This window comes from Oryx dammah, unplaced genomic scaffold (assembly GCF_014754425.2).
Source record: "Oryx dammah isolate SB20612 unplaced genomic scaffold, SCBI_Odam_1.1 HiC_scaffold_1, whole genome shotgun sequence".
In the NCBI taxonomy this organism is placed as follows: Eukaryota; Metazoa; Chordata; class Mammalia; order Artiodactyla; family Bovidae; genus Oryx; species Oryx dammah.
In genome coordinates this window covers 80,533,919-80,560,886 of record NW_024070185.1, presented here as the reverse complement: position 1 = coordinate 80,560,886, position 26,968 = coordinate 80,533,919, and the positions used below count along the sequence as shown (strand labels likewise).

At 44.2% G+C, this 26,968-nt stretch overlaps 1 protein-coding gene across 4 annotated transcripts in view; it reads left to right on the top strand.

The window, feature by feature from the left end:
* Positions 1-25,652, top strand: part of PTCH1 (patched 1) — a 61,680-nt gene extending 36,028 nt beyond the window's left edge. For 3 of the 4 annotated variants that reach the window (XM_040245194.1, XM_040245200.1, XM_040245210.1), the window contains 12 exons: positions 281-399; positions 1,020-1,422; positions 1,844-2,153; positions 6,768-6,910; positions 8,917-9,100; positions 10,574-10,854; positions 12,275-12,412; positions 15,182-15,324; positions 18,828-18,927; positions 19,487-19,741; positions 21,332-21,893; positions 22,770-22,967. In XM_040245194.1, coding sequence (XP_040101128.1) covers positions 281-399; positions 1,020-1,422; positions 1,844-2,153; positions 6,768-6,910; positions 8,917-9,100; positions 10,574-10,854; positions 12,275-12,412; positions 15,182-15,324; positions 18,828-18,927; positions 19,487-19,741; positions 21,332-21,892 — 2,637 coding nt within the window. In that variant the 3' untranslated portion in view covers position 21,893; positions 22,770-22,967. Of the gene's footprint in view, positions 1-280; positions 400-1,019; positions 1,423-1,843; positions 2,154-6,767; positions 6,911-8,916; positions 9,101-10,573; positions 10,855-12,274; positions 12,413-15,181; positions 15,325-18,827; positions 18,928-19,486; positions 19,742-21,331; positions 21,894-22,769 lie in introns of all 4 variants that reach the window. The other variant, XM_040245185.1, reaches the window with a different exon arrangement.
* The last annotated feature ends 1,316 nt before the right edge of the window (positions 25,653-26,968 follow it).

Genomic DNA, 26,968 nt, shown 5'->3' with positions numbered 1-26,968 from the left:
AGATGTTAGTTTAGTTTAGTTCCTGTGTTTGTACCCCATGGACTCATGGAATTATTTAGAGATGGAAAGGATCAGAATGATGAGTCCCTCCTATTATAGCCAAGTGGTCTGTTAGTGATGGACGAGAAGCAAAGTGATAATTCCAGCATCTATTTCGGGTTTAAATACTTAAGTAAGAAAGTAAAAGAAGGATGTTGTTTAAAGCATCTTTATTTTTTCAAAGCAGTCCTCTGACTGGGAGGAGATGTGTTAGTGACCTCTACATTTTTTTTCCTCCCAGGCGGCTGTAGTAGTGGTGTTCAATTTTGCTATGGTTCTGCTGATTTTTCCTGCAATTCTCAGCATGGATTTGTATCGACGTGAGGACAGGAGATTGGATATTTTCTGCTGTTTTACAAGGTACGTTTTCTGTCTGCTGTGGCCTTTATTTGTTGGGAACATAGTGGTAATGTTTAGAGAACTTTTTAGTCTGTGCACTTGGAAGGAAGATAGTTAACAGTGTGCTGGACACAGGGGAGATGATAGACAGAGGATGCTTTCTCAGGGGGATGTCAGAGTCACGGGGTCTGTCCCCTCCCTTGAGCATCCTCAACAGCCCCGAGGTTGTGATACACGTGGTCACTGTTTATCACACACCAATGTTGCTGATCGTTGGGAGTGTGTTGTATCCCTATGGGCAGAACAATGGTTTAAAACCACCATCTGGAAAAAATATCACCCTTCTGGTGGTTTGGTTTTTGAGTCTTTTTTTTTAAAGGAATTCTGCATTAAAGAGGTTCATCAGCATGTAACTTGATTTTTGTCACCCAGATTCAGGATCAACCATCCATTTGGCCTCCTTTGACTTACTTATGTCTCTGTCCAGATAGATAAACCAGATGATGTTTGTGGAGTTCAGTGATAACATTTTGTTCCTAAATCAGAACTGTGTAAAGTAGGTAGTATCAGTCATTGGCAAAAATGAAGGCATTGTTTCCTTGTTTCAGTATCCCACCACAATATAATTCCCCCTCTTTCAGCCCCTGTGTCAGCAGAGTGATTCAGGTTGAACCCCAGGCCTACACAGAGACTCACGATAACACCCGCTACAGCCCCCCACCCCCCTACAGCAGCCACAGCTTCGCCCATGAAACCCAGATCACCATGCAGTCCACGGTGCAGCTTCGCACAGAGTATGACCCCCACACGCACGTGTACTACACCACTGCCGAGCCACGCTCCGAGATCTCCGTGCAGCCCGTCACCATGGCTCAGGACACACTCAGCTGCCAGAGCCCCGAGAGCACCAGCTCCACAAGGGACCTGCTCTCCCAGTTCTCTGACTCCAGCCTCCACTGCCTTGAGCCCCCCTGCACCAGGTGGACACTCTCATCTTTTGCTGAGAAGCACTATGCTCCTTTCCTCTTAAAACCAAAAGCCAAGGTAATTACCAAAACAGAAGACTCTGTTCTTCAAAAAATAAAAAAGCAGGTGCCTTTGAAATTCATTAGATTGCTTCTTCAGATGTGATACATTTCAGGCCTCCTAAAGAGTCAGCCCATTTAAAGCTGGAGGCCATTTTAATGAGCTCATCTTCTACAGGCATGAATCTCTATGTGGCAAATGTTTCTTTCAAATTTACATCAACTCCTTGCATTTTTAACATTTTGTTCTTTGTGAGCTTGTTTTAAAATGCATTTACCATGATTTTCTGTTTTTATTGCTCTGGAAAAATGACCCCTACGTGCTATTTCCAGGCAGTATTATGGTAAGAGTGAGGTATACACCAAACAGCTCATCTTTGTCAAGAGAGAGTTGGTTATGTTCCTCTGGGTCTGATCTCGGGCCCCTTATTTTGTTGCAGGTCGTGGTGATCTTCCTTTTCCTGGGCCTGCTGGGGGTCAGCCTTTACGGGACCACCCGAGTGCGTGATGGGCTGGATCTTACAGACATTGTGCCTCGGGAAACTAGAGAATATGACTTTATTGCTGCACAGTTCAAATACTTTTCTTTCTACAACATGTATATAGTCACTCAGAAAGCAGATTACCCGAATATCCAGCACTTACTTTATGGCCTTCATAAGAGCTTCAGTAATGTGAAGTATGTCATGCTGGAAGAAAATAAACAGCTTCCCAAAATGTGGCTGCATTACTTCAGAGACTGGCTCCAAGGTAAGATGCTGCTGGAGGGCACTCATCCTTTGTGAGCACTCACCCCTTGCTCTTTGGTGTGCTTGATTTCCACAGGTTCTCTTTGTTCACTTTACTCAAGTGTTAGATTAGAATGTAACACTGATATGTTTCATTAAGTTCTAAGGATTGCTTAAAATTCTTATACAGACTCTGGGGCAGCTCCCAAATCTGGTTTTTACCTGTAAAACAATGCAAACAATTCAAATAGCCAATTCAGAAACTTCTGTAAGAATTTATGAGTACACAGTAGGAAATGGAAAACTGGGTTATAAAATATGGAGCTGGATGCTTCTAGTACTCTTTTTTTTTTTTTTTTGAATGGTGGTTAGTTTGGTGACCAAGTGAAATTCAAGTGTTGATGGAATTTCTAGGCTGACTCGCTGCCAGATCATAGCTTGCTACACTAGTAGTTTGTATCATTGGAGAATATAATTTAAAATTCCATATTTTGACCATCTCTTGACTTGGCATATGAAATAAACTTAAATGCTCAATTGCATCTGATAGTATATCATAATCAATTCTGCTTCAAAATGTCTTTCTTCACTTCTTACCTTGTCCTTAAAAACATTTCTAGGAAATAGTAGTAAACTGGAGAGAAAGAGGGCCTAAATTTGCTCCTGTTGACTGAATATGAATGTATTCAGTAATTCTAAGAACATCTGTTCATTTATTATGTGTTGACACATGCAAAGTGAAGTGGAGAATCAAGATAATTATACACACAATTCAAGTAAAAATATTCTTACTGAAATACCCAAATAATTATGGCCCCAACATTTTTTGGCTTAAGTTATCCAAATGATTGTCTTAATTTCCCACTTAATTAGGCTTGTTTAAATACAGATTTAAATGCCTTTTTTGGTCTTAAGTCAATACACTTGTATGTAAAGATTAAGCAGCCAGTTTCCCTGTGAGTTTGCATGAAATGGTAAACAATGTGAATTCCATTGAAAATTGTTCAATACATATTCTAGCCTTGACTCATGTTCCCAGAATTTTGTTCTTGCATGTATATCAGATTTGACCTCTTTTACAGGAAGGCAAAGAGGACTACACGACATTAACAGTGTTTTTTAACATGTTCATGAGATTAATTTAAACTTGTTCCAGGTCTTATTTTGTACAGTAGTATGGGAGGCGGTGGGATTTTTGTTTTTGTTTTGTTTTGTTTTGTTTTCAGATAATTAATCAAAAGAGGACCCAGAAAGTTGAGAGATTCCCTGCTTTTCATTTTTCCCCCTTTGGCCAAAGACATGCAAATAACTTGCCATAAATAACAAAGAGATCTGCAGAGCACTGCCAGTATCTGAGTGAAGAAGGGTTATTGTGGAATTGATTCCAGTGTCTTTGGCCATTCCTTTGGATGCTCAGTATGGCATGTTAGGCGGAGCTTGGGAAGGGGGCAGCAGGGCATTGTCTCCAGGCAGTGCAGAAAGCTAACCTTTTTATAGCGTATTATAAATTATCCACATGCTTTCATCCCTTTAAAGACCTGAAACATTTGGACTTGAGAATCTTTTTAAAAGGTGCACTTGAATCCTATTTTCATTGCTAAGTGAACAACACCCATCTAGACCAAGTAAGATCCATTCATGGCCCCTGATCTGGGTCCCAGCCAGACCAGATCCCTGCGTCTGACTCTGCCAAGGTCCAGCGGAGCACTGTACACAGAAGGCCAGATACTGGGACCACCAGCTGCCTAGATGCTTTGCGGGCCTTTTGTGTGATTGATTTGGTCTTTGAACATTTATTTCCTCCAAGGAAGTAGTTGTCCTTGAGTCAGCTTTCCTTCAGAACATTTTGGGTAGTTGTAAGTAATGGGACCCTCATTAGAAAACCATGTCATCCCATCAGTCTTTAGCAACATTCCAGCAGTCTTTTTAAGGGAGGAGGGGTTTACTCATAAAAATATATAATCGAAATACAGAAAGTATCTCAAATGTCACCTTTAAACATATATGCAAATGAAGTGGCCTTAGTGATAAAACCATATTGCGCAAATGGTGTTTGTTATATTTCACACTGAATTACACAAATAAAATTTAGATTAACATTTTCTTTTTAAGCTCTTGTATCAAAGAAAAATTGGCAATAGGGATAATTAACTCAAAACTTCACACTAGGAAATAATTTCTTATATAAAATATTTTAAATGAAAAAGTTCTAGCCAGAATTTCATGTTTTGCTGTAAATAAGTGAAACATCACAGTTCTTTCTTGCAGGGCATGTGTTAGAATATGAAGAGTTAGCCAAGGGAAGAAGCAAATTCCTGTTCCTCGTTTTGTGTCAAGATTGTATAATGTGTGTGCACTTAGGCCAAGACTTACTACTTGAGTTTTTTGATAATTAGAAAATAATATACTAATTATGAAAGAACTTAGCTTTTCTGTGAAGTCAGTGATTATTTCTCATTCATCCTGAAGCCCCAGTAGAGTGAATGGTGAGTAGGGGCCAACAGCGTCAATGATGAGTTGAACTAAATAGCCAGTGGGGGTAACCTCCCCAAATCAAATCCTTCTTTCTTTGTCTCCCTGGAGGGTGTCTTCAGAGTATAAATATCCGACAACCGCACTCAGATTTTGGGGGCCCCCTGTTTGCCACTTTATATAATTGGTGCCCATGTTAGCTCTACTCTTATTCTTGAGGCTCCAGCAAATGCTTCCTGGGCACTGCAGTGCGTTCAGGGCAGTTCAGAGCATCTGTGGTTCAAGCCAACTCTGGAAGAGGCTGCCTCTTCAAAGGTTAACTCCAGCACTTAGCTGCTGTGTGACTTTCCTTAGGTTACTTCACCATCCTAAGCCTCAGTTTTCTCATCTGTAAAATAATACTAGCAGGCTTTAAAACTCATGAGGTTTTAAGAATTAAATGAGAGGTAATCAGTGTAAAATGCTTAGACAGCCCCACACTCACTATAAGCCTGAGCTGCTTCTCAGGATTAGCAGGTCAAGAGGAAAGGGTTAAAGTGCCATGGAAGCCACAAAGTGATGAAAATTCTATTATGGTGAGGAAACCAGAACAGGCCTCTTTTCTGGGGGGCTCTGGGGTAGAGGTGGTTTTTTTCTCTGTTTGTTTTTTTCAAAAACCAAAAAAAAAAGGCTTTAGGTAATAAAATAACATCTGTTCAATAGTGAGGGTTGTGTGCATGCCTCGCTATGAAAAACAGTCTGTGTGCAAGGGGAGCACAGCCGTTCCCGGTGGTCTCCCCACCCAGCCTTGCAGCCGCTCCACACTCCCCAAACAGGGCCTCCTTTCACCAGGGAGCCCGCGGGCCTCATCCCCAAATTGTTCCTGTGAAAACAATGCCCACAGGAAAGGTTTAGAGAAGATCAGACAGAGGGGGACAGAGAGCGCGAGAGAGGGTCTGTGCTTTGCTCTTCCCTCAACTTCAACCCCCATTTTGAGCACAAAAAACAGAACCAGTTCTGTGTGTTGGGAGGAGTGGGGGGCAGGTGACTTTGAAGTGACTGAAGACCTTCCCTTCCGTTCCTACTGACCACGTCTAACCTATGCCTGTGCAGCTTGTTCAAAAGATGTGGCTGCTTAGGAGCTGGGACTCTGGAGTTCTACGTGGGAGGTGATTTGGGGGTGCAGGGCAACGAAAGGGGTGAGGGTGTCAGCGGAGACTGTGTGTGAGCCAGCAGTTGCTCAGCGCCTAAGGCCGGGTCACTAGGGCCCTGTTTTCTCTTCCAGCACGCTTATCTCTTTACAGCTGTAGCCAAACCGTCAGGTCTGTAATGATGGTTTTGATTACAGAGGCCAAGCGCAGCTGTGTGTGGTGGGCTGGTGGGCTCGCCCATCCCCCAAGCCCACAAAGCTCTTTCCTTTCCCCCTCCCCGGCCTTGCGGTTTGTCATCTGTTCTCACAGAGCCCCCTTGTATTGGCCTGTGGCTTCCTGTTCTCAATCCGATCCAAATTTACCCTGTGAGGTATTTCTCTGCACACACACACACACACAAGCTCTGTCCTCCCCCTCCTTCACACCCCCTCTTCAAGGAAGGGTGGCAAAGAGGAAGAGAACAGTCGAGAGTGAATAGGTGTTGGCTGTGATCTTTACACAACCTGGCAGCCGATCCCACAGCTTGTGTTAGCTCCACAAGTCGAACAGATGGAACAAATTGACAGAATCATGTTCGCTCACCCTGGGCTGGAGAAGCAACTCAGTTGCTGTTTGAAGTTGGGGGTTTGAATGTGTTTTTCCTGCTCTGAATGGAATTTCTGGTTGTATTGAAGAACCCGTGGCTTAGTACCTAATGTGTCACAAAACAGCGTTTCAGCCTAGTGTATCTTCTTCACCCAGCTTTCTCGTGCTCTCTTGTGACCTGGGGGAGAAGAGGGGGCCATTTTGGGTTAAAACGTGTGTATTTGTTTCCTAGACATGATTGTTCCCTCCCTTCTGCCTTTTGAAGCAGTGATTATCAGCATCCTGAAGTTCATTCACGAAACACGAGTATCACGTGAAATCAAGAATAAGCAGAATACAGAGTGCTTGGAGTTGATGGCAAGCATTCCCCTGTCCTCAGTCCACCCCATTAGGACCAGGATCAATCTGGTTAAGAGTTATAATATAGTACCCACATTTGCCTTTTCTAGGACTTCAGGATGCATTTGACAGTGACTGGGAAACCGGGAAAATCATGCCAAACAATTACAAGAATGGATCAGATGATGGGGTCCTTGCCTACAAACTCCTGGTACAGACCGGCAGCCGTGATAAGCCCATTGACATCAGTCAGGTACTCTCACTGCCTTATACCTTGGGAGCTTCAGAGAAAGTTGTTGAGCAGGGCTTTGGGACGTGTTATCCCACTGGATAATTGGGTAGGTGTGGGCAAACCAGAGTGCCTCACCTTGCCCATCTGTTGAATGGGGACAAGTGTGTTACTTATCTTCAGAGCAGTTGTCAGAACAAAGTATAGTGGAGCAGTGCAGATTCTTTCAGATGTTAGACATACTGCGTTGCATTGTTCTCTTTTGAATTCTAGTCCTTGTCACCATGTCAGTCTTGGTTATATTCAAACTTGGAAAGGTGAGTCAGTTGGGTAGCAGAAAATTTGAAAGAATAGAAGTTGGGGTGATGGATGGGTTAGGAGAGATTAGCAGGATGGGAAGATTTGTTAGGTTTGATTCCTTTGGGTCCCTGTGGCATGAGGGGTAGAGGAGGACAGACAGAGTGCTCTGTCATGAGTGAGACAGATGGAAATGCAGACCTTTGGACTCTCCGTGGACTCACTGTTGTGCTCACCCCTGACGAAAGAAGAGTTGTTACTGTTTGGTAATCATATTCTCCAGTTGCATTTGCCTCTTGGCTGTGACACTTGGATTCCAGCATATCCCCTCTGATTCCTTGGGCATGCTGGTGAGGGCATTTGGACCCTTCACATTTCAGAGGAGTCCAGTCCCACTCCTGGCTTCCCCAGGTCCTCCTCCCGCTGCTCTTTGTAGCTTACTTGCTTCACCTTCAGGCAGAAAACCGTCATGCTAATGATCTTCCCAGCCGCTCTGTTTATTGTCTCCCCATTTTTGCTGGCATTAAAGGTGACAGATTTACAAAGTACATTGTTCAGAGTTATTATGGAGTGTGAACTTAGTGCTTTATGGCCGCGTGCGGCATGCTGTCCGGTTTGACAAGGATGCAGGCAGAGGAGTCTGTCTGAGAGATGGCAGGAGGATGCTGGGGGCTGGGTTGGTTTTAGGGACCAGGGACACCATGGACCAAATGTGATTGGGCCAGGCCGCCAGACATCATTTCCTCTGCCTGGGAGGGAGAAAAGCGTGCTGTGTGCACGGAGGCCGTGTGAGCTGTACTATGTAATTCCAGAGACGGCTTGAAGACATACAGTTGTTACATATCCTGTGGATTAATTGAATCCAGATCCCTGAAATTTAGTTCTCTCCCTCTCCTCCACTTTCTTCCTTTACTCTTTCCCTATTAACTTCTGTCACTGGTGTTTTTCATTTTGTTAAAGATGAAAAGCGTTGGAACCAGGTCTCCATCTGAAGTAAACAGGAAAAAATATATGCCTATGTACATGTGTGTCTGTGTATTTGTCTCTGGATGTGTTTCACCTATACAAGGCCCGCAGACCAGCTCTAGAGGGAGCATAGTATTTATTTGGCTTCCTCTTAGGACGTGGCACATATGCTAAATGTGACCACCTCGCTCAGACTGAGACTCCCGGAAAGACCAAGATTGTGCACCCGTCCCTTCTACCTTCTGGCGATGGACATCTTTTGAATACACAGGTCATAGGAGGCTAGTGTTAGCAAAATTTATACAGATGTTGTTTTATTTTTATAGCTCTCCTCCATTTACTGGGTGGCATTTCCTTCAGTGTTAACAGCAGAGGTTAACTGCACACAGACGTGTATGGGGATTCTTGCCAGGTTTTTTTTCCCCCTTCCCCTCCTATAAATATGTTTCTCCAGATTGTTCATTCTCTGCCTTGGCTGCAGACACTCTTTTAGCGTTCAGATTTAATTGGTTCAGTCAATTCCTGGGCCATCTGCCGAACTGTGTGTGTGTGTGTGTATGTGTGTACAAACATGCTGATTACTGCATTCTCTGATAAGTGCATTTTAAAAGGAACCAAAGGTGTTCTGATGGGATTTTCTGCACTTGCAAACAGAGACATTCTCTTCTTTGTTGCAAATGCTCATGCAGGCTCTGCTTCTCTGGAGGCAGGAGTGTGTTGACCCCAAGCCCCCACTCTGAAAGCCTCCTGTTCTGCCCATTTTGCAGCTGACTAAACGGCGCCTGGTGGATGCAGACGGCATCATTAACCCCAGTGCTTTCTACATCTACCTGACTGCTTGGGTCAGCAACGACCCTGTGGCTTATGCCGCCTCCCAGGCCAACATCCGGCCTCACCGTCCTGAGTGGGTTCATGACAAAGCCGACTACATGCCAGAAACCAGGCTGAGAAGTAAGTAGCCCTCCACTGGACCTCCGAGCTGGTGAGGGCTCCTTGCACCCTGTATACTTCCAAGCTCAGTTATAGCCCTTATCCGTTGACACCAATTAGGGTTCAAAAGTGTAAACAGAACAATGTATTTCTTTTAGTTTAAAACTCTGGGAGACAGATGAGGATGTGTAATCAAATACAACTCATGCTCTATCACACTGAGAAATAAGAGTCTCTAATCTCTCTTTGTGCCTTCGACTCTAAAACATCCACCAGGCATCTCTCTCTTTAATGCCAGCTGTTCCATGTGAAAGTTGGGGACGCCTCCAGGTTGAGTGTTGTTTTACTATTGCAGAGTTTTATCACTGGGGATTATATGTTTATCTTAACTTTGTCAACTCTGGTGTTGAAGGGATTTTTGGCAAGTTGAGTCATTCCTATAAGCCACCAAGCACCTGTACTCTGTCAAAGCTGTTTAAACCGGAGCAGAAAAGTGTGTATACAACAGCGTCCTCTTCCTTTCACCTCTCAGCCCCAACTTTGAAAGGTGGTTCTGGATGGATTTAATTTGCATTTTTGTTAGAGATATTAGTTGCTTATACCTTGGGTATGAGGCTGAGGATGGACGTGAGAAAGAAGACAGGTCCCTTTGCGAACTTGGCTGGAGAGCAGGCGGGTGGTGCTTCCCTGTATCTAAACCTCAGAGCCTTGTGGCAAGCAGCCAAGGCTTGTCTTAATGAAAATTTATAGTTGAGATTATAATAGGGCAAATCATGTTTAGCAAGTCAGCTGAATGACCCCAAAGGGTCTGGAACACACAACGGCAGTAACTAAATGCTTGTTGTGTGAGGATTTCTTCCCCTGCTGCTGAAGACTTAGCATTGCATTAAAAAAGAAGCATGGAAGGTTTAAGTGTGTAAGATCACTAAAAGGATAAGAAAGTTAAGCATTTTTCTCAGTAAAGCATGACTTTCTAGTTATTTTGTTCTCATAAGTGATTAAGTAAAATGGTTTGAACTTAGTGTTTTCACTTGTGTCAGTTGAACAGAAGAAAATGTTACCACAATTGACTTCTTAAGTTGTTTAGACCCATTACAATGACTGCTTCTAGAAGATTAAAATCTAAGGGTAAATCAATACACAGATCACAGTCTCCTCCTCCACCTGCAACGGCCCCCCACCAAAATCAAAAGTTGATTATCTTTTAAAATTTTTTAAACCAAAGACTGAAACTGTCAAGACCTTAAGACTGTCAAGACTGTCACTGGTATTGTTTGTCCCTCACATTGAAAGAAGAGGAGTAAGCAGACTTTTTTGCTGAGTTCTTTCTCTTCTCATTGCACTTATGGAGAATCTGGGGACTCACGTCCGGGAGGCTAACAGTGGGACGCTTGCTGCCTTTCTTTCGCCTTCAGGTGAAGCCTGTTTGCCCCTCTCAGGGTTGCCGGGAGCCCCTGACTCCTGGGCCCTCTCCCTGTTGTCTTTTCTGTGCAGTCCCTGCAGCAGAACCCATTGAATATGCTCAGTTCCCTTTCTACCTCAACGGCCTGCGTGACACCTCGGACTTCGTTGAAGCCATTGAAAAAGTCAGAACCATCTGCAATAACTACACGAGCCTGGGGCTCTCCAGCTACCCCAACGGCTACCCCTTCCTCTTCTGGGAGCAGTACATTGGCCTCCGCCACTGGCTCCTCCTGTCCATCAGCGTGGTGCTGGCCTGCACGTTCCTCGTGTGTGCCGTCTTCCTCCTGAACCCCTGGACGGCCGGGATCATTGTGAGTTTATTCTAAGGGTCTTTGTGGAAGTCAAATTCCTTTCAGCATAGCTCTTTCTGCAGCCGGGAAGTTTTGTTTATGTCTGGGCCTTGGGAGGAGGGTATAGATTGCATCATCCATACTGTATTTATTCTACTGGAGGTGGCGAGGTTCATGCTTAGGTAGAGTCTTTAATGGCCTTAATCTTATGTCCCTTCTCCTATAGCATTAAACTTTTTAGTTGAAGATAGAGGAGTTCTTGAGCACACTTTCCATAATAGAGCTGAGTGTATATTGATACAAACACTCAAAGCATAACTAATTGTTTTTTTTAATTCAAGTGTCATTTTCTTATGACACCCATACCAAATATAGAGAAGATTCTTCTAAATGGAGAGATAATTAGAGAAGCTTGGACGGTGGTATATGGATAAATCATTTTAGAGATGGTTTTGTGTGGTGTATTTGTTTTAACTCTTAGGGAGAAATATATTGCCAATCTATTTTTTTTTTTTTACATTCTTTCACCAAGTATAATGCTTGCAGGTTTGAAGCTAGTTTCATGTAGAGTCTAATAAAATCATGGCAGTGTTTAAATTCCATGAACTGTGGTATAGCCTTCAAAATGCCAAAATTATAAAAACAGAGACCAGGTCTTGTTTCTGCACCATAAGTCTGTACAGCAGGTATGTTTAAAGGTAAATGTTTAGTCTGTAGGAGTTTTCATGGTACTTAAGCAATTGATGTTATCCATCTTTCATTAGCTTATTAAAAGAAAGCAAAGGGAACTTTTATTGTGCTTGTCTGCTCGCCCTTCACTGCCTGCTGTCCCCCACCCCCAGAAGGAAAGATCATTCTCTCCTTCTCTTGTAAAGTTTATTGTTTTATTTGTATTTTCTCCTCTTTCGCCCAGAAAACTCCAAAGTCTACCTCAACGGATTCTTTCCATCTCCCTAGAAATTTTTACAAGGCAGATGAAAGAACGGCAAAAAAAGCTTTTCCCTGGATTTAAGTGTTTGCTTTGTCCACCCCAGTGACTCCACATTTCTTCAGGCTGTAACCTGACCCGCATCAGCTGACCATACGTCCCCTTTCTCCTAAGTCATCCTCACTCAGCCCACAGGCTCTCCAAACAAAAGCAAAGCGACTTCTATGTAAAAGAATATTTATTCAGCCTGTCCTATCAACTTTCTTTAGGATGGAGGGCAAGGCAACCAAAAAAATTTCAGCTCAGTTACAAGTTGAAGGATGGTCTCTGATGGTTAAGATCAAAACAGGAGGAAACACCTTGTTTTAAACCATATTAAATTTGTAGCCAGCAATAAGTACATATCTGTATAACTCTTTATAGATCACACTCATGAAATAGTTTGGAAAGAATTTTTGCAACACCCAGGGTGTGTTTGTGCCCAGCCGCTCATCCTGTGTGTTTTTTTTTAAGGTGACAGTCTTGGCTTTGATGACAGTTGAGCTCTTTGGCATGATGGGCCTCATTGGAATCAAGCTGAGTGCCGTGCCTGTGGTCATCTTGATTGCTTCCGTCGGCATTGGAGTGGAATTCACTGTTCATGTCGCTCTGGTATGGGAGATAGGTTGCCTTCTCACAAGCTCTTTTAGTTTACAACTTGGGAACCTTTTCATTTTCTCCACCATCAAGGAGCACATCTGACACATATCACAGCAGAAGGCTTGGGAACACAGACATTCCCCAGGAGTGGCTGCAGTTCAGCTGGACTCCTTTCCCTCTGAGGGAATCTGAGAAGCAGGTCATCGAAGGTGGAAGTTAGCCGGGCCGTGTCAGCAGTAGACAGTGTCCTTGGTGTGTCCGAGTGGGCCCAGGATTCTGCTTATTTGTTGTTGTCAGCTGTGTCACGGGTCCTAAAGGTGTCAGCTGTTCCTAGACAGATGTTATATAAGTATGTGTGCACACAAATACATACAATCTTTAAAACCACAGTAATAAAGCGGGAATAACATGAGACCACACTCACAAGCATGGTGGGCAGGCATAGTTGAGGGTGAGGTGAACTGGCAGCTAAGGAAATACCCTGGGGCTAATGAACTCCCCATCTGAGCACCACCCCCCACCCCAGTTCCTTCGACCTCTCAGCTTCCAAATTCATGACAACAGAACATAAAAGAACTAGTGTTGCTCTCCATAGGAATCTTTCCCCTCTCTCTGTGGGCCCAGTCTTGTGAAAAAGGAGGGTAAACTTCAGGAGGAGTCTAATCCATGAGACAAGTCCGTCGTATACATTTATCAGAGAATTATTTAAAAGCCCCACAGTGATGTGTAAATTATGCTCCATCCACACTTGTGTTTGTAGCCTAAGACCTGAGGTTTACATTGGCATTCAGTAAATACTTATTGACTGAATAAATACTGATGTTTGGAAGGCTTGGCCAGGAAACCTAGCACTGGACTTGGATCAGGTTACTTTCAGCCTTGCTTTTGCAATCTCTAGCATTGGGCTCAACACATGGCCTATGGGTATCTACACCTGGGTGTCTGCTACTTTCCATTGTCCTCTTTCAGTGCCATATTTATGCTACTTAGGGATTATAAACTTTTGTATTTCAGAAAGAATGTTTTGTTGCAGTTAACCTGTTCTTCCCCCAATGTATAATAAAAAGGTGATAATATAGAAACAGTTCTCTAAATTTTGAGCCTACCCAAATTACTTTCCTCAGTTGAGCTGGGAAGAAGGAGAGGGGATTTTTAAAAAGAAGAGCTTAGAACTTAGAAAACACATAATTATAATATCATTTCTTTCAAAAATAAGAAAAATTTATATGTGAGTTAAAAATCCACAAATCATTTTATTCTGATGTGAATGAAAACCACTTTTTTTTGGTGGCTGTCATTACAGATAAGGGTGGTCCTAGATGAGATGTTTGTGGTGGAAATGCTTAATATCTTTTCTTAAACTGTTACAGCACCCTGGGTCTCTGAGGTAGTAGGAACATAAATATCCATACCAGTGTTGAATAAACAATGAAGGAACGCCTCTACTCCTCATGCAAGATTTAATCCTGAGAATTTAAGGAGTCTCAAGAGCCAACTTGGCTTTGTGTGGCTAGCCCAGGTCTTTACCAAGAGACTGTCCACACACAGGACATGGCCTTCTTACCACATCCTGTATGTGAAAGTCATCAAGGGATCAGTGGGTATCTGGCAGTTTATTGTTCCAGTAGCATAAGTTGTATGCAAGAAGACCAACTCAGTTCTGGCTCTTATGGCCTCATGGCCCAAATACAGCACAGACAGCATGGTTGCAGACCGTTCTAGTGCCTTCCTCTCAGGAGAAAAAGATAACTACTTTGACCCTAAAGTCTCCTCAACTCTGAAAGAGCGTCACTTACATAGACCCCACTTGAGAGAAAAGTCCTACACCTTGGTACACTTCTGTGTAGTTTTATTTCTTCATCCATTAAGCAGTCCTTAATGGACATGTGTTTCCCCAGGACACATATGCCACCTGCAAGGGCTCCAGGCCCTCTTCTCAGCATATCCCAGAGCAGCTTGCACTTTCAGAGAGCAAGCTTGTGCCAGGCTCAGCCCTCCCTGTTAGGTCCCACTGCAGGGAACAGGTAGGGTGTAACAGTAACTAACCCACATTAAAATGGTCTTCGGTCATACTCTCAAGCCAGTAGTGTGGTACATGAAGACCTACATAAGGTTTCCATTTGGTATCAACAGTGCCTTGACCTAGAAGACCTAGAGAACACAAAAGAGTTGGGCCATGTCCACCCATATTTAGAACAGGCTTGATTGAATTTCTTGTGATATGTTAATAGTACTTACATGTCCTACAAACATATTAGTCTGAACACAGTGACAGAAATTCTAACCTCAGTATAACCATGTGGAAAGATGTACTTGGCACCTCGGTGTTAAGCCCATTTTAAAGTAAGATCTTGACCTTTCAAAAAATCAGGAGAATGCTGTTGTCATAGCTAGACGTCTCCCATGTGAATAATGTTAGATCACTCACATGGGGAGTGAACTCAAGGTGAGTAACAGTAAAAGGAAGGGAACATTTTGCTCATTTTAATATAGTTTTGGCATCATTTTTAAATTTAAAGTAAATATGCTTTCCATCTTTTTTGTTGTTGTTCAAGATTTACATCAACACCAAATACAATCCATTATTATTAACAGGTCAATTTAGTGTAAGCCTAGATTTAGCCAAGTTGAGCAACCCCAATTAAACATTCCAATAGCTAGACAGTAAGATCTGAGGCGTACAGTGGAGTCAGATGAAACCGGCTTATAGCATTTAAGACGAAGCTGGCCATTGACTAAATGAAATCCAGGAATCTGATCACCCGACCTCTCATTGCGCAGGCCTTTCTAACAGCCATTGGTGACAAGAACCGCAGGGCTGTGCTTGCCCTGGAGCACATGTTTGCGCCTGTTCTCGATGGTGCCGTTTCCACTCTACTGGGAGTGCTGATGCTTGCAGGATCTGAATTCGATTTCATTGTCAGGTAAGCCTTATTTTCTAATGTGTTCTCTGTAACTTATTTCCTCTTGTCTCTGGGCGATTGCAGCTTGTCTTCTTTGTGACTCTACTCCCTGCTGAGCCTGCCCCCGCCACAGCTTTACTGAGGAATAATGGACAAAAATTGAATATATTTAAGGGGTGCAACATGATGTTTTGATAAACATATATATTGTAAAGTGATTGTCACCATCTGTGACTCCACTTTCTTTTGAGTTTATTAACTCCAAGGTGGCACAGTGGTAAAGCATCCACCTGCCACTGCAGATGCCGCAAGAGACTTGGGTTTGATCCCTGGGTCGGGAAGATCCCCGGGAGTAGGAAATGGCAACCCACTCCAGTATTCCTTGCTTGGAAAATTCCATGGACAGAGGAGCCTGGCAGCCTGTAGTCTGTGGGGTTGCAAAGAGTCAGACACGCTGAGCACGCATGTACACGCTGAGAGGCATAAGAACAGGCTGTCTTCTAGAGCTGTTTTGGGGAATGTCCTGAGGACAAAAGATGGAGGGTTTGGGGCTAGAAACAAAGGCAGCTGTACAGCTTGACACCACATCCCAGCTCTTGGCATTAAGGTTAGAAATATCAACAGAAGGAAATGACCTGGTTCCCTTTGACTGACTAGATTTGACCTTCCGTTGTCCTTCAAAACTGTAGAAAGGAAAACATGCAGATACCTAAAATTTTCAGAAATTTTATTCTTTTAAGAAGTGAAGATAGCATTCCCTTGATTGCATGTTCAAGTTCCCACTAAGATTTATGAAGCATTTACTGTGTGACTTTGGTGTCAAATTTTTAAAATCCAAGCCTCATTTGGATACATCTTTCTATTTGGATTTCATGGCAAGCAGTTTCTGGTGAATTTATTTAAGGACTTGACTTTGTGAAGTATAAAAGGAGAGCAAGTTTTCTTCTTGAAAAGAATTTGAGAACTATAGGGAGAGACCATTTTCTTGTCTGAAGAGCCTCCACAGCTTTTTTAAACAGCTGCTCTTAGATGTAACCCTGCTGCTCTGTGGAGGGTCGAGGCCAGAATCATCAATAAGTAAAAGATAGTCCAGAATTAGGACCATAGTAAAGTAGAGTAAAATGTGAGGAATGACTGGATTGTTAGGCACACTTTGGTAATCTGGAGAGAGAATCTAAACCGGCTTTCCTGGTGTGTATGTTGTAATAGGACTTTCAATTCCAAGTGAAAAAAAGAGGATTTTAAGGATTTTAAATTGTAGCCAAAGTTTCTTTATTATGAAAGACAATAGGTCCTTGGCATCATTATGGAGATGCAGCCTTCCTAGAATGAGTGCCAGGGTTGGCTCACTGTCGTTTGGGTGGAGAGTGAGTGGAGAGGTGTAGACCAGTACTTCTCAAACTATAATGTGCTCGTGAATCATCAGGGCTCTCTGTAAATGCAGATCAGACTTCATCGGGGGTAGGGAGCGGAGTCTGAGTTATTAGCCAGCTCCCAGATGATGGCCCTGTTGCTGATCCTCTCAGCACAGAGGATTGGTCCATTAGCAAGCCAGTTAGTGCACCTCTTTGGCCAGTATCAGGTAGATATATATGCCTAAACTAGAAGAAGGTTTTGGTCTAGGCTTTGTTTTGAGCTGTTAATTTGATGTTGACTTTTCCTTTATTTGAGCATTAGTAGTTGTTTCTCTATGATGTACAAACGCTACGTCCAAGAGAGATTCTTTTGTGTAATTTATCATTCAACACTGTATGGTGAACACCTCATAAGTGCCATTTCACACAACAGCATGGCAGTAACCTTGTCCTTGTCCCCCTCTACATAGCTGTGGTCTATGGGGGGCAGAGACAAGGTCACAAGCAATTCAGAACCATGGGAAACAGAGTGTGATGGGATCTCAGAGGATCTAACTCAGCCTTGTGGGGGGATGCCAAGGGAGCAACATAGAAGAAACAGCCTGATTAGAGCAACCATCTGGGACCTGGGTGGAGGGTAGGATCCCAACTCTCTCATCTGACCCGTGGCTTCTTGTTCTCTCCCAGAGATAGCAGGGCTCTTATTTCAAGCACTTAAAAGGGCTTCCCATTTTCTAGAACTGGATGGATTAACCTGATAAAGCCCTCACTGAGGTCGACTAAATGAGCAGACATTGTATACACGAAGCCGTCAGAAATCTAATTGGTCTGTTTATTCTACCGTTAGATGGATGGGATGCAAATGTCTTAATGCCTGCTGCTGATATATGCCTCAACCTAAAGTTCCAGCAGTTTACATTAGTGCAAGACATCAGCTGCTTGGTTTTACTAATGCAGCTCAGAAGTTTCTAGTGTTTACAATAGCTGCGAGGTATTTGTATTTTTATAGAGATTCTCTCTCCTTTCATCTAAGAGCGAAACATATATAGGCACAGCGAAGTTTGGAGCCTGTTCCGTTTTATGATCAAGAGGACCATTAACATATAGATATCTTGCCCTCCCTCTTCCCAGAACATCCAGCTCTCCCCCACCCCCACCCCCTTCCAGCAAAATTGCCCTAGAAACTGATAGTTACAGAAACGCATGCTTGCATGTAGCTTTCTGCCTCCAGCTGTGTGGAACATCCGCCAGCCACCCTCCCTGGCTGACAGGTTCACCTTGGTATTCGTGAAGGATCCCAGACCTTAGCCCTCAATGGTGGGAAAGCAGGGCCACTTGTGCACTCTCCTCTTCTTCATGGTGCTGCGGCCTTTATGTCTGAATTGGCTGACGCAAAACAAGAGTATTCAGAGATGCTAAATTGTTCAACAAAAGATTGGCCAGCAGAGCAACCCGTCATTGTGGACCGCCCTCCCCCGAAAATGCCCCAGCAACCACAGAATGGGCAGTGTTTTCTTTGCGGAAAGCTGGTTCCAGTGTTCTAAAAAGGTCGCAGTTGGAGCTACTTGGTAAAACTGGAACTCACAGAATTCTAGGCAGAAAGTTGTGGTTAATGAAAGCCCAGGGAAAGCCTTACCTGATACACTGGAGACTTAATTAGAGATTCTGCTCTAAGATGCAGAAGCATTTCACAGTGGATTAGCTGCCTGCAGAAGTGGGCTGCTTTTCCTCCTGGGCTAAATTGTTTAAATTCTACACCCTTCACTTCATTTGTTTGCTTCTGCTGGGTTTTCGTGAACGGGGCCCCTCTGCATTGTATTTGTGCTTTCAGTCTGCTCAGCCATTCAGTTCACATTCCATATTTTTGTGTTTGTGTAACACATTCATAAATAACATTACATGCCATGAGATTTCAGCAAATTAACAACCTAATTTTTTTTTTTTCTTCCCTTTATGAACTAACACTTTGGGTTGCGGAATGCAGTCCTCAAAGTCAGAAGGTTAAAAGAAAAACTAAAGTAATCCTGTGCTGGGTTTGAACTGAAGTTTTGTAACAGCCTTTTCACTGGTGTGGGTTTTGTTCATTTTTGGCTCTAACATTTGGGCACATGAAGGGTACCTTAATTCACTTGCCATGGTAAATGTTCCTGTTTCCCTTTCATCTTTAAGGTACTTCTTTGCTGTCCTGGCAATCCTAACAATCCTGGGTGTTCTCAATGGACTAGTTTTGCTGCCAGTCCTTTTGTCCTTCTTCGGACCGTATCCTGAGGTCAGTAATCATTGCTGGCGTCACGTGCAGCCCACAGGCCATCTGTATGCTGTTTTTCCTGGTGTCAGTCTTAATTTAGATATTTACGTTTATCCCCATTTTCTGGTTGTTTACTTTTTCAGCAAACAACTCAATAACTGTAGCCTTTTTTATCTTCAGTTTGTTAGTGTTGGAGGATGTTGTATTGGTTTGGTTTGGTTCAGGTTGCTTTTATTTTGGTTTTTTGAAACCTGGTGATTGGCAACCTAAGTGTTATAGGTCTCTATCAATAAAGCATTTTCCACTCAAGATGAATATCTGGGTTTGAACAGGAATGAAAAGGGCATAACCTGCCTTTCCAGTTTGTGAAAGCAGAGGGCAGTCCTTTTGCTCCATCTGTCATGCCCAAGGGTCCTCTATGTGGCAAGGATTGGGCTAAGTGAATACAGAGTAGTGTGGGAGGCCAGGAGGGGGAGTGAGGGAGAGCAGCGACCCCTGAACAGTACTGTGCTTTGAACCTTGAGTGTAGCCACCGGGTAAATGGATGATAACACCTGACATACGGAATCCCCTTACATAGGTGTCTCCAGCCAATGGGCTGAACCGGCTGCCCACACCTTCTCCTGAGCCACCCCCCAGCGTGGTCCGGTTTGCTGTACCCGCCGGTCACACAAACAACGGGTCTGATTCCTCTGACTCGGAGTACAGTTCTCAGACGACAGTATCAGGCATCAGTGAGGAGCTGCGGCACTACGAGGCCCAGCAGGGTGTTGGGGGCCCTGCCCACCAAGTGATCGTGGAAGCCACAGAAAACCCTGTCTTCGCCCGCTCCACTGTAAGTCATAAGTCACCCCAGGAGGCAGCCTCTGCCTGCTCTGAACAGCAAAGCACAGGATGCAAAAAAAAAAAAGTATAGGTTAGGTGGAATCATACTATAAAAATGTTAATTTCATATGGTTGTATCTACGGATTGAAAAGGGCAGGGGCCAGTAATGGAGACTACACAAAGCATCCATCAGCATATATCTTGTTTAAGAACCAGAGGTAAAGCATACCTTGCTTCCCTACCCACCCTCCCACCCTTATTTTAAAGTTACATACATTGTAGGATGATACTTATTTTAAAATATAATGGTATTTTTATTGCCAGCAGAAGTTATTTTTTTCCCTTCTACCTCTGTTACCTTTAATTGCCCTTAGTATAAAATTACTTCAATCACTATTGTCTGAGACGTCACCGGAAGCTTTTATGGCTCCAAGCGCGCATTCTAGGTAGCTGGAAGGAGCAGAGAAGCTGAGAACCAGCCTTAAGTAATTCAGGAAAACCATGAGCGGCCCAGGAGCCTCTTCTCAGAGGCTCTGAGAGCCCCAGCTACATTCTCCCCTCTCTGTACTCCCTAGGATGTTCTCAGCCCCCCACGCCTGGAGCACAGCACACAAAACCCAAGGAAGGTTCTAAGGCTAATGTTTCTCCAACTGGGGGCCTCCTGCTGTCCCTCCAGGAAATGGGTATTCCAGTCCCAGGCCGGAGCTGCCCTTCCATGAAAGAGAGAGAGGCCAACCAAATAACCTAAATTTTCCTCCTCTTACCCCCCGTGACGATGCCTGCTGAGCTGCAGTGTGAATCTGGTTTTGTTCAGCGGGAGCCTAAAAATAGGTACAAGCTAAACGACTTTGAAGTTGGTCACGGTCCTTTTGATTGATGTGGCCACTGTGTTGCTCCGTGCTTTGTATAGAGACCCAGAAACCAGATTCCTAACAACAGGACAGAGCAGTGCTGCCCCATAGAACTTTCTATGACAATGCAAATGCTCTCTCTGCCTGCACTCTCCCGGGCAGCAGCCACTGCCCACATGTGGCTGTTGAGCACTCGAAATGTGACTAAGGGGCTGAAATTTTAATTTTAGTTAACTTAAATGTAAATAGCCGTATTCAACAGTATAGGTATAGACAGTCCTGGCAACATCCTGCGTGTGGGTGAGCCAGGGCCAGGCATTTGGCAGTTTTAGAAGAAGAGGATCTCCAGATCTGACTCTACCCAGCAGGGTGGGGTGGCAGACTGTGGGAGGGAGGCAGCTGGATGCTTAGACCACAGCCCTGCATTTATGGGCTGCAGCCCTATGCATCCAGCCAGCTCTGCCAGAGAAAGCCTACACGCAGGGTCCAAGTAGAGCACTCCTCTGCCACGTTGTTGAGGTTCAAAGAGAATGGCTTTTTCGTCTGTGGGTAGAAGGCCCTTGTTTAGCTCTCCGGGGCACTCCCAGCCACTTGTGGGGTTGACTGAGCTCTAGTTCAGAAAGAGCTGTGTGTGGGTGGCCAGGCAGGATCCAGAGCCAAGAAAGAAGAGGGGGCTGGGACAGCAGGGGGTGGCGCCCAGCCTGGGGTTAGCACTGGGCCTGTTTCAACCTGCCCTTGCCCTCTGCAGGTGGTCCATCCTGAACCGAGGCATCACCCACTCTCAAATCCTCGACAGCAGTCCCACCTGGACTCAAGGACCCTGCCACCTGGACAGCCAGGACAGCAGCCCAGAAGAGAAACCCCCAGAGAATGCTTGAGGCCGCCTCCCTATAAACCGCGCAGAGACGCTTTCGAAATTTCTACTGAAGGGCATTCTGGCCCTAGCAATAGGGACCGCACGGGCCCCCGGGGAGCCCGTTCTCACAACCCTCGGCATCACAACCCAGCGTTCACTGCCATGGGCAGCTCCATGCCCAGCTACTGCCAGCCCATTACCACCGTGACGGCCTCGGCGTCCGTGACTGTTGCCGTGCATCCTCCGCCCGCCCCTGGGCCTGGGCCCGGTCGGAACCCCCGAAGCGGGCTTTGCCCAGGCTACGAGGACTACCCCGAGACTGACCACGGGCTGTTTGAGGACCCCCATGTGCCTTTTAACGTCCGGTGTGAGAGGAGGGAACCCAAGGTGGAGGTCATTGAGCTGCAGGACGTGGAATGTGAGGAGAGACGCCAGGGCCGCAGCTCCAGCTGAGGTGGGCGGGGCGGGCGGGCAGGTGGGCGGGGCTCTTCAGTGGTCCCTCCGCATCCATGGAGACGTGGGTTTGCTCTCTGGGTGGGGAAGATCCCGTGGAATAGGAAATGGCAACCCACTGCAGTTTTCTTGCTTGGAAAATTCCATGAACAGGGGAGCCTGGTGGGCTACAGACCATAGGGTCCCAAAGTTGGACACAGCTGAGCACACATGCTCTCGGGGACTTAGAGGGCTGCAGACAGAGCAACCTCCCGGGGCCCCTGATGTGTCACAAACAGTGACCTCTTAACCCACGGACAGGGCTTCCTATTCAAGCTTAGTCATCCTTGGAGAATCAGTGGAATTCTAAATTGGGTGTGTCCCTTACTGGGCTTCCCTGATGGCTCAGAGGATAAAGTGTCTGTCTGCAATGCGGGAGAGCTGGGTTCAAACCCCTGGTCAGGAAGATCCCCTGGAGAAGGAAATGGCAACCCACTCCAGTACTCTTGCCTGGAAAATTCCACGGATGGAGGAGCCTGGTAGGCTGCAGTCCATGGGATCGCAGAGAGTCGCACGTGACTGAGCAACTTCACTTCTCACTTCGCTTACTGTAAGCTTGTGGAGGGGGAAGGGTGTTGGTGCATCTCAGCTGCCCCTTCGCCTATTTTCCAGTCTTCTAATATCTGATGAACGCACATCACAAAATGACCACCTCCCTGTCCCCAGCCCCCAGATCAAGGAAGGGATCCTAATCTGCCCCTGGAAGCCCCTCATGCCTTCACCCCAGCCCCCACCATCCTGATCTCTACACCTCAGACTCATTTTGCCTGTGTTTGTGCTTTATAAATATGAATTCATAGACCTGTTACTTTATTTGACTCCCTTTTTTCTTTTAAAGGGTGAGTAAAATCTGAAGCAAAGAGGCCAAAGATTGGAAGCCCCTCCCTACCCCTACCCCACCCCACCAGAACTGCTTGAAGAGAAACGCGGAATTAGAAGGGTGTGCTGTGCCAGAGAGCAGTTCATCGTTACTGTAACCGATTGTATTATTTTGTGAAATATTTCTATAAATATTTAAGAGGTGTACACATATGTAATATACGAAGGAATGGATGTAAAGTAGTGTGATTTACTGGGGTTTCTCCACTCCTGCCTCCAGAGTGGGCAGTGGGGGGATCACAAAGGGGCCCCTCCCTGTGTGTACATTGGTCTCTGTGCCACAGCCAAGCTTAACTTAGTCTTAAATTTCAGCATATGTTGCTGCTGCTTAAATATTGTATAATTTACCTGTATAATTCTATGCAAATATTGCTTATGTAATAGGATTATTTTGTAAAGGTTTCTGTTTAAAATATTTTAAATTTGCATATCACAACCCTGTGGTAGTATGAAATGTTACTGTTAACTTCCAAACACGCTATGCGTGATAATTTTGTTGTTGTTTAATGAGCAGATATGAAGAAAGCACGTTAACCCCGGTGGCTTCTCTAGGTGTAGTTGGGTGCGATTCTCCTGTTTGGCTGTGTGTATGAACACGTGTGTGATTTCCTAATGTACTGTACTGTGATTTTTTTCTTTTTTTTTTTCTTTTTGGTTTCTTTTTACTGTCTGTAACCTTTGGTGGGCTCTACCTTAGGCCGAAGAGTCAGGATATTTCTAGTGCTAGTGGTGGTGGAGGGCTAGCCCTAAACATCACCTTATCCTTTTGCCAGATTCGCTTCAAGTTCAGGGCATCTCTTCAGATCATTGGCTGCCATCCAGACACTCCAGCTCATGCTTCAGAGGAGATGAGTTCCTTTGCATGGACCATTGTGGTGTATGTTGGAACCTCAGGGTACAGTTCTCACACCTCTTCATCTTCATTGGTATTAAAACCTAGAAAACTTCCCTAGTGGGGAGCCTCAGCTGGGCTGTGAGCATATCCTCTAAGTATGCAGCCTTCATTATACCTCTCTTGGAACCAACACATAGCACACACATACACACACACACACACACACACCACCACCACCACCACCACCACCACCACCCAAGTTTAAGAGTGGATTAGAAGTCTTTTGGAGACAATGACCTCTTAATTCTGGGTCTACAATTAGCCCAGAGGTGATGTTTTGAGTTCCTACAATTTAAACTCCCTCTCTTGCTAAATTGCACAGTTGGTTGGGGCTTTCTGGATTTGTTTGCATCCTCTTTATATAGTGAGCATCCAATATGGTGATATGGAGTCAGAAATTCTGTAGGATATGAGCTTCAGAAGGATGATTCTCCACATGTTAATACTAACATTATAGGTGTACGCTTCCTAAAGTAACTCATCTCCCTCCTCTCACCATCATTAGTACATTTATTGAAGACTAGGAAGATGCTAATTGCATACCACCCTCCCCTGCCCAATGAAGAATGTATATAGAGACATGTCTCTCAACCAGGCATTATTTTAAAAGATTTGCTTCCATATCAATTCTGTTGCCTTGCTCTGAGGTTTGGTCTTACTAGGCTCTTAGCCAGAGACCAACAAGTGTTGAGAAGCACTTGGTACCCAGACTAAGCTACTGTAGGAGTGCACAAATGGCAGCTCCCATTATGCCTCCTGTTTTACATGGAAAATGTTCATCGAAAGGCAACAGCCCCCAGTAGTACCAGCAGTGTAGTGACCTCAGACTCTAAAACTCGCCACAAGACTATGGCTGCCAGATGTATGTGTTAATACGCCAGGGGCGCCAGTGGCCCCACAGCTACTGTTTGGTGCCTCTGTCAGCTACACTGTCTGTCTACCTAACACTAGGCTCTGCTCAGAAAACATATATCCTGCGTTCAGGAGAGAGATGATGCAGAATTCAGAGGTCTGCTTCCCTCTGGCTCGAGGCATGCCTCGCTCCTTTCCTGAGCCCAGCTTGTGTGGTGCGTGACTGCTTGCCTGGCCCCTGCTTTCTGCACAGCATAGAACTTTCTCCGATAGTCACATTGGCAAAGGGAGAACTCGGGGGCTGGCAGGCAACCAGAATTTCTCTCTCTCTTTTATAAAATAGTTTTATTTTGTCTGTCTTGTTTGTTCATTTTGGATGTTTTAATTTTTTTTTAAATCTTTGCTGATATTTATAATTTTGTATCATAAGAATGTTTTCCTACAGTATTTGTCATGCCAGTTTATAACAGAAAAATGCAGGGATTTTATTTCTATTGGAAACACTATTACAGCTATGTTTTACTTTTGAACAGAATTTTTATTTGTATAGAGTGCTTACTAATGTTAAATAGTTCAGAGTATATAACATTTTCATTAAGGACTCATGGTAGGTTTTAGTGTAAGGAGTTTAAAGGAAATATTCAAACTGGGTCTCATTGTCTGCCAATTTTGGCAGGAATGGGTTTGTGTCATTTCAATTACAAAGATAAAAGTATGCCATATAATTTATTTATATGAAAATTTATTTTTGTAGTGTACATAGTAGTCATCAAGTCTTTTGACAGAAGTATATTTTTAAAGAATTTATATGTGATGAATCCATAATGTCTGGAACTTTGCTGAGACATGAGTGGGGCACACTTTTCATTGTAAAGTACAGCAAGGAAAAGAAAATGTCTTAACAGTGTTAAGAGAGTGAGATTGAGTGAATATTCTTGCAGTTGTGGAATGTGTTGTATTAGTTACAATTTGTGACCTAGTGTGGTTCTCATTTTAAACCTCGGAAGGCAAAAATGTACAAACTCTCTAAATATTAATGTTCAAACACTGATAGAAATTCTAACATGAATAAAAAATAATATAACTTGTTGGTTATGTCTTTGTTTATGGAATGTTTTTTAATTAGAATATCTTACAAAGGCAGCATGTCAGGTCATCATAAACTTTGTTGTTTTTGTCTGACTAACCTCATTAAATACTCATTTTTTTGTTCTTCATGGAGGAATTATTGACATAGGAGGAGTTCTACATTTTTATTTTCTGTCACCAGGAAGACTCCTAAATTACCCTTCAAAATGATACCTACTGTCATCTCTTAGCCTTTTTAAAATTTTGTGTGTGTGTGATACCTAATAATTAGGGAATATTTATAAATCCAATTTAGTGATTATTAAAGGAAGGTATCATATTTAAAAACAGTATAGCTAACAATATAGGACTGATTGAACATGATACAGAATATTTTTTCTGAGTATTTATCAGATGATTATACCTTGTCTTCATCATGTTCTTGTTCAATCGCTAAGTCGTACCCAACTCTTTGCAACCCATTTTTCTTCATCATAGGGCTGGAGAAAAGTAAGACTAGAAATAGCATCCTCATTTTACAGCTGAAAGCAGGGAGTGGTGGGAAGAACTGAAGTTACTATCAGCGTGTGGTGAGAAGTCAGCAGACTACAGCCTGTGGGCCGCCTGTTTATATAAAGATTTATCAGAAGACAGACACACCCACGCATGTAGAGATTGTCCACTGCCACTTACCAGCTACATCAGCAGAGCTGAATAGTTGCAGCACAGACCATATGGCCTGCTAAGCCTAAAATATTTACTAACTGGCCCTTAAGAAAACATTTGCTGACCTATCTTGAGGTTACCATAGCCCAGTGTTGCTCACAAGGGGTGCCTGGATCGGCGGCACTCACATGCTTTGGAAGTTTACTAGAAAAGCAGATCTTCAAGGCCACCCCAGACCTACTGAGTCAGAATCTTGGGACTGAAGCCCAGGAATCTGCTTTCATAAGCTGTCCTGGTGGTTCTGATGCACCAGCAGAGGCGATGTCTAAATTCCTTCCAGCTGAATGTGGCCTTGGTTCTATAATTTGACTCGGGCTACATGGCCAATGCAGGCCAGATCTGGAAGCAGTGTAGAGATCCCGACTCTGTGTGGTCTTTCCACAAAAACACATGTTCGTCTGTGGGAGAGTGGAGGCCTGTGAACTCTGCATTTGTGCCTGAGAGTCGAGAGAGGAATTCCCTTTTCAGTGCTCCGCCTCAGCCGTGGGCCGATAACCTAACAGGCCAGGGGAAGGGAGAGGTCCACGCCAGGCCAGACCCTCTTCCACCATTCCCACCAAGAGGGCTCCAGCTGACTGACTGTGACTTGGGCAAGTCATTTGAAACTTCAGGGCCTC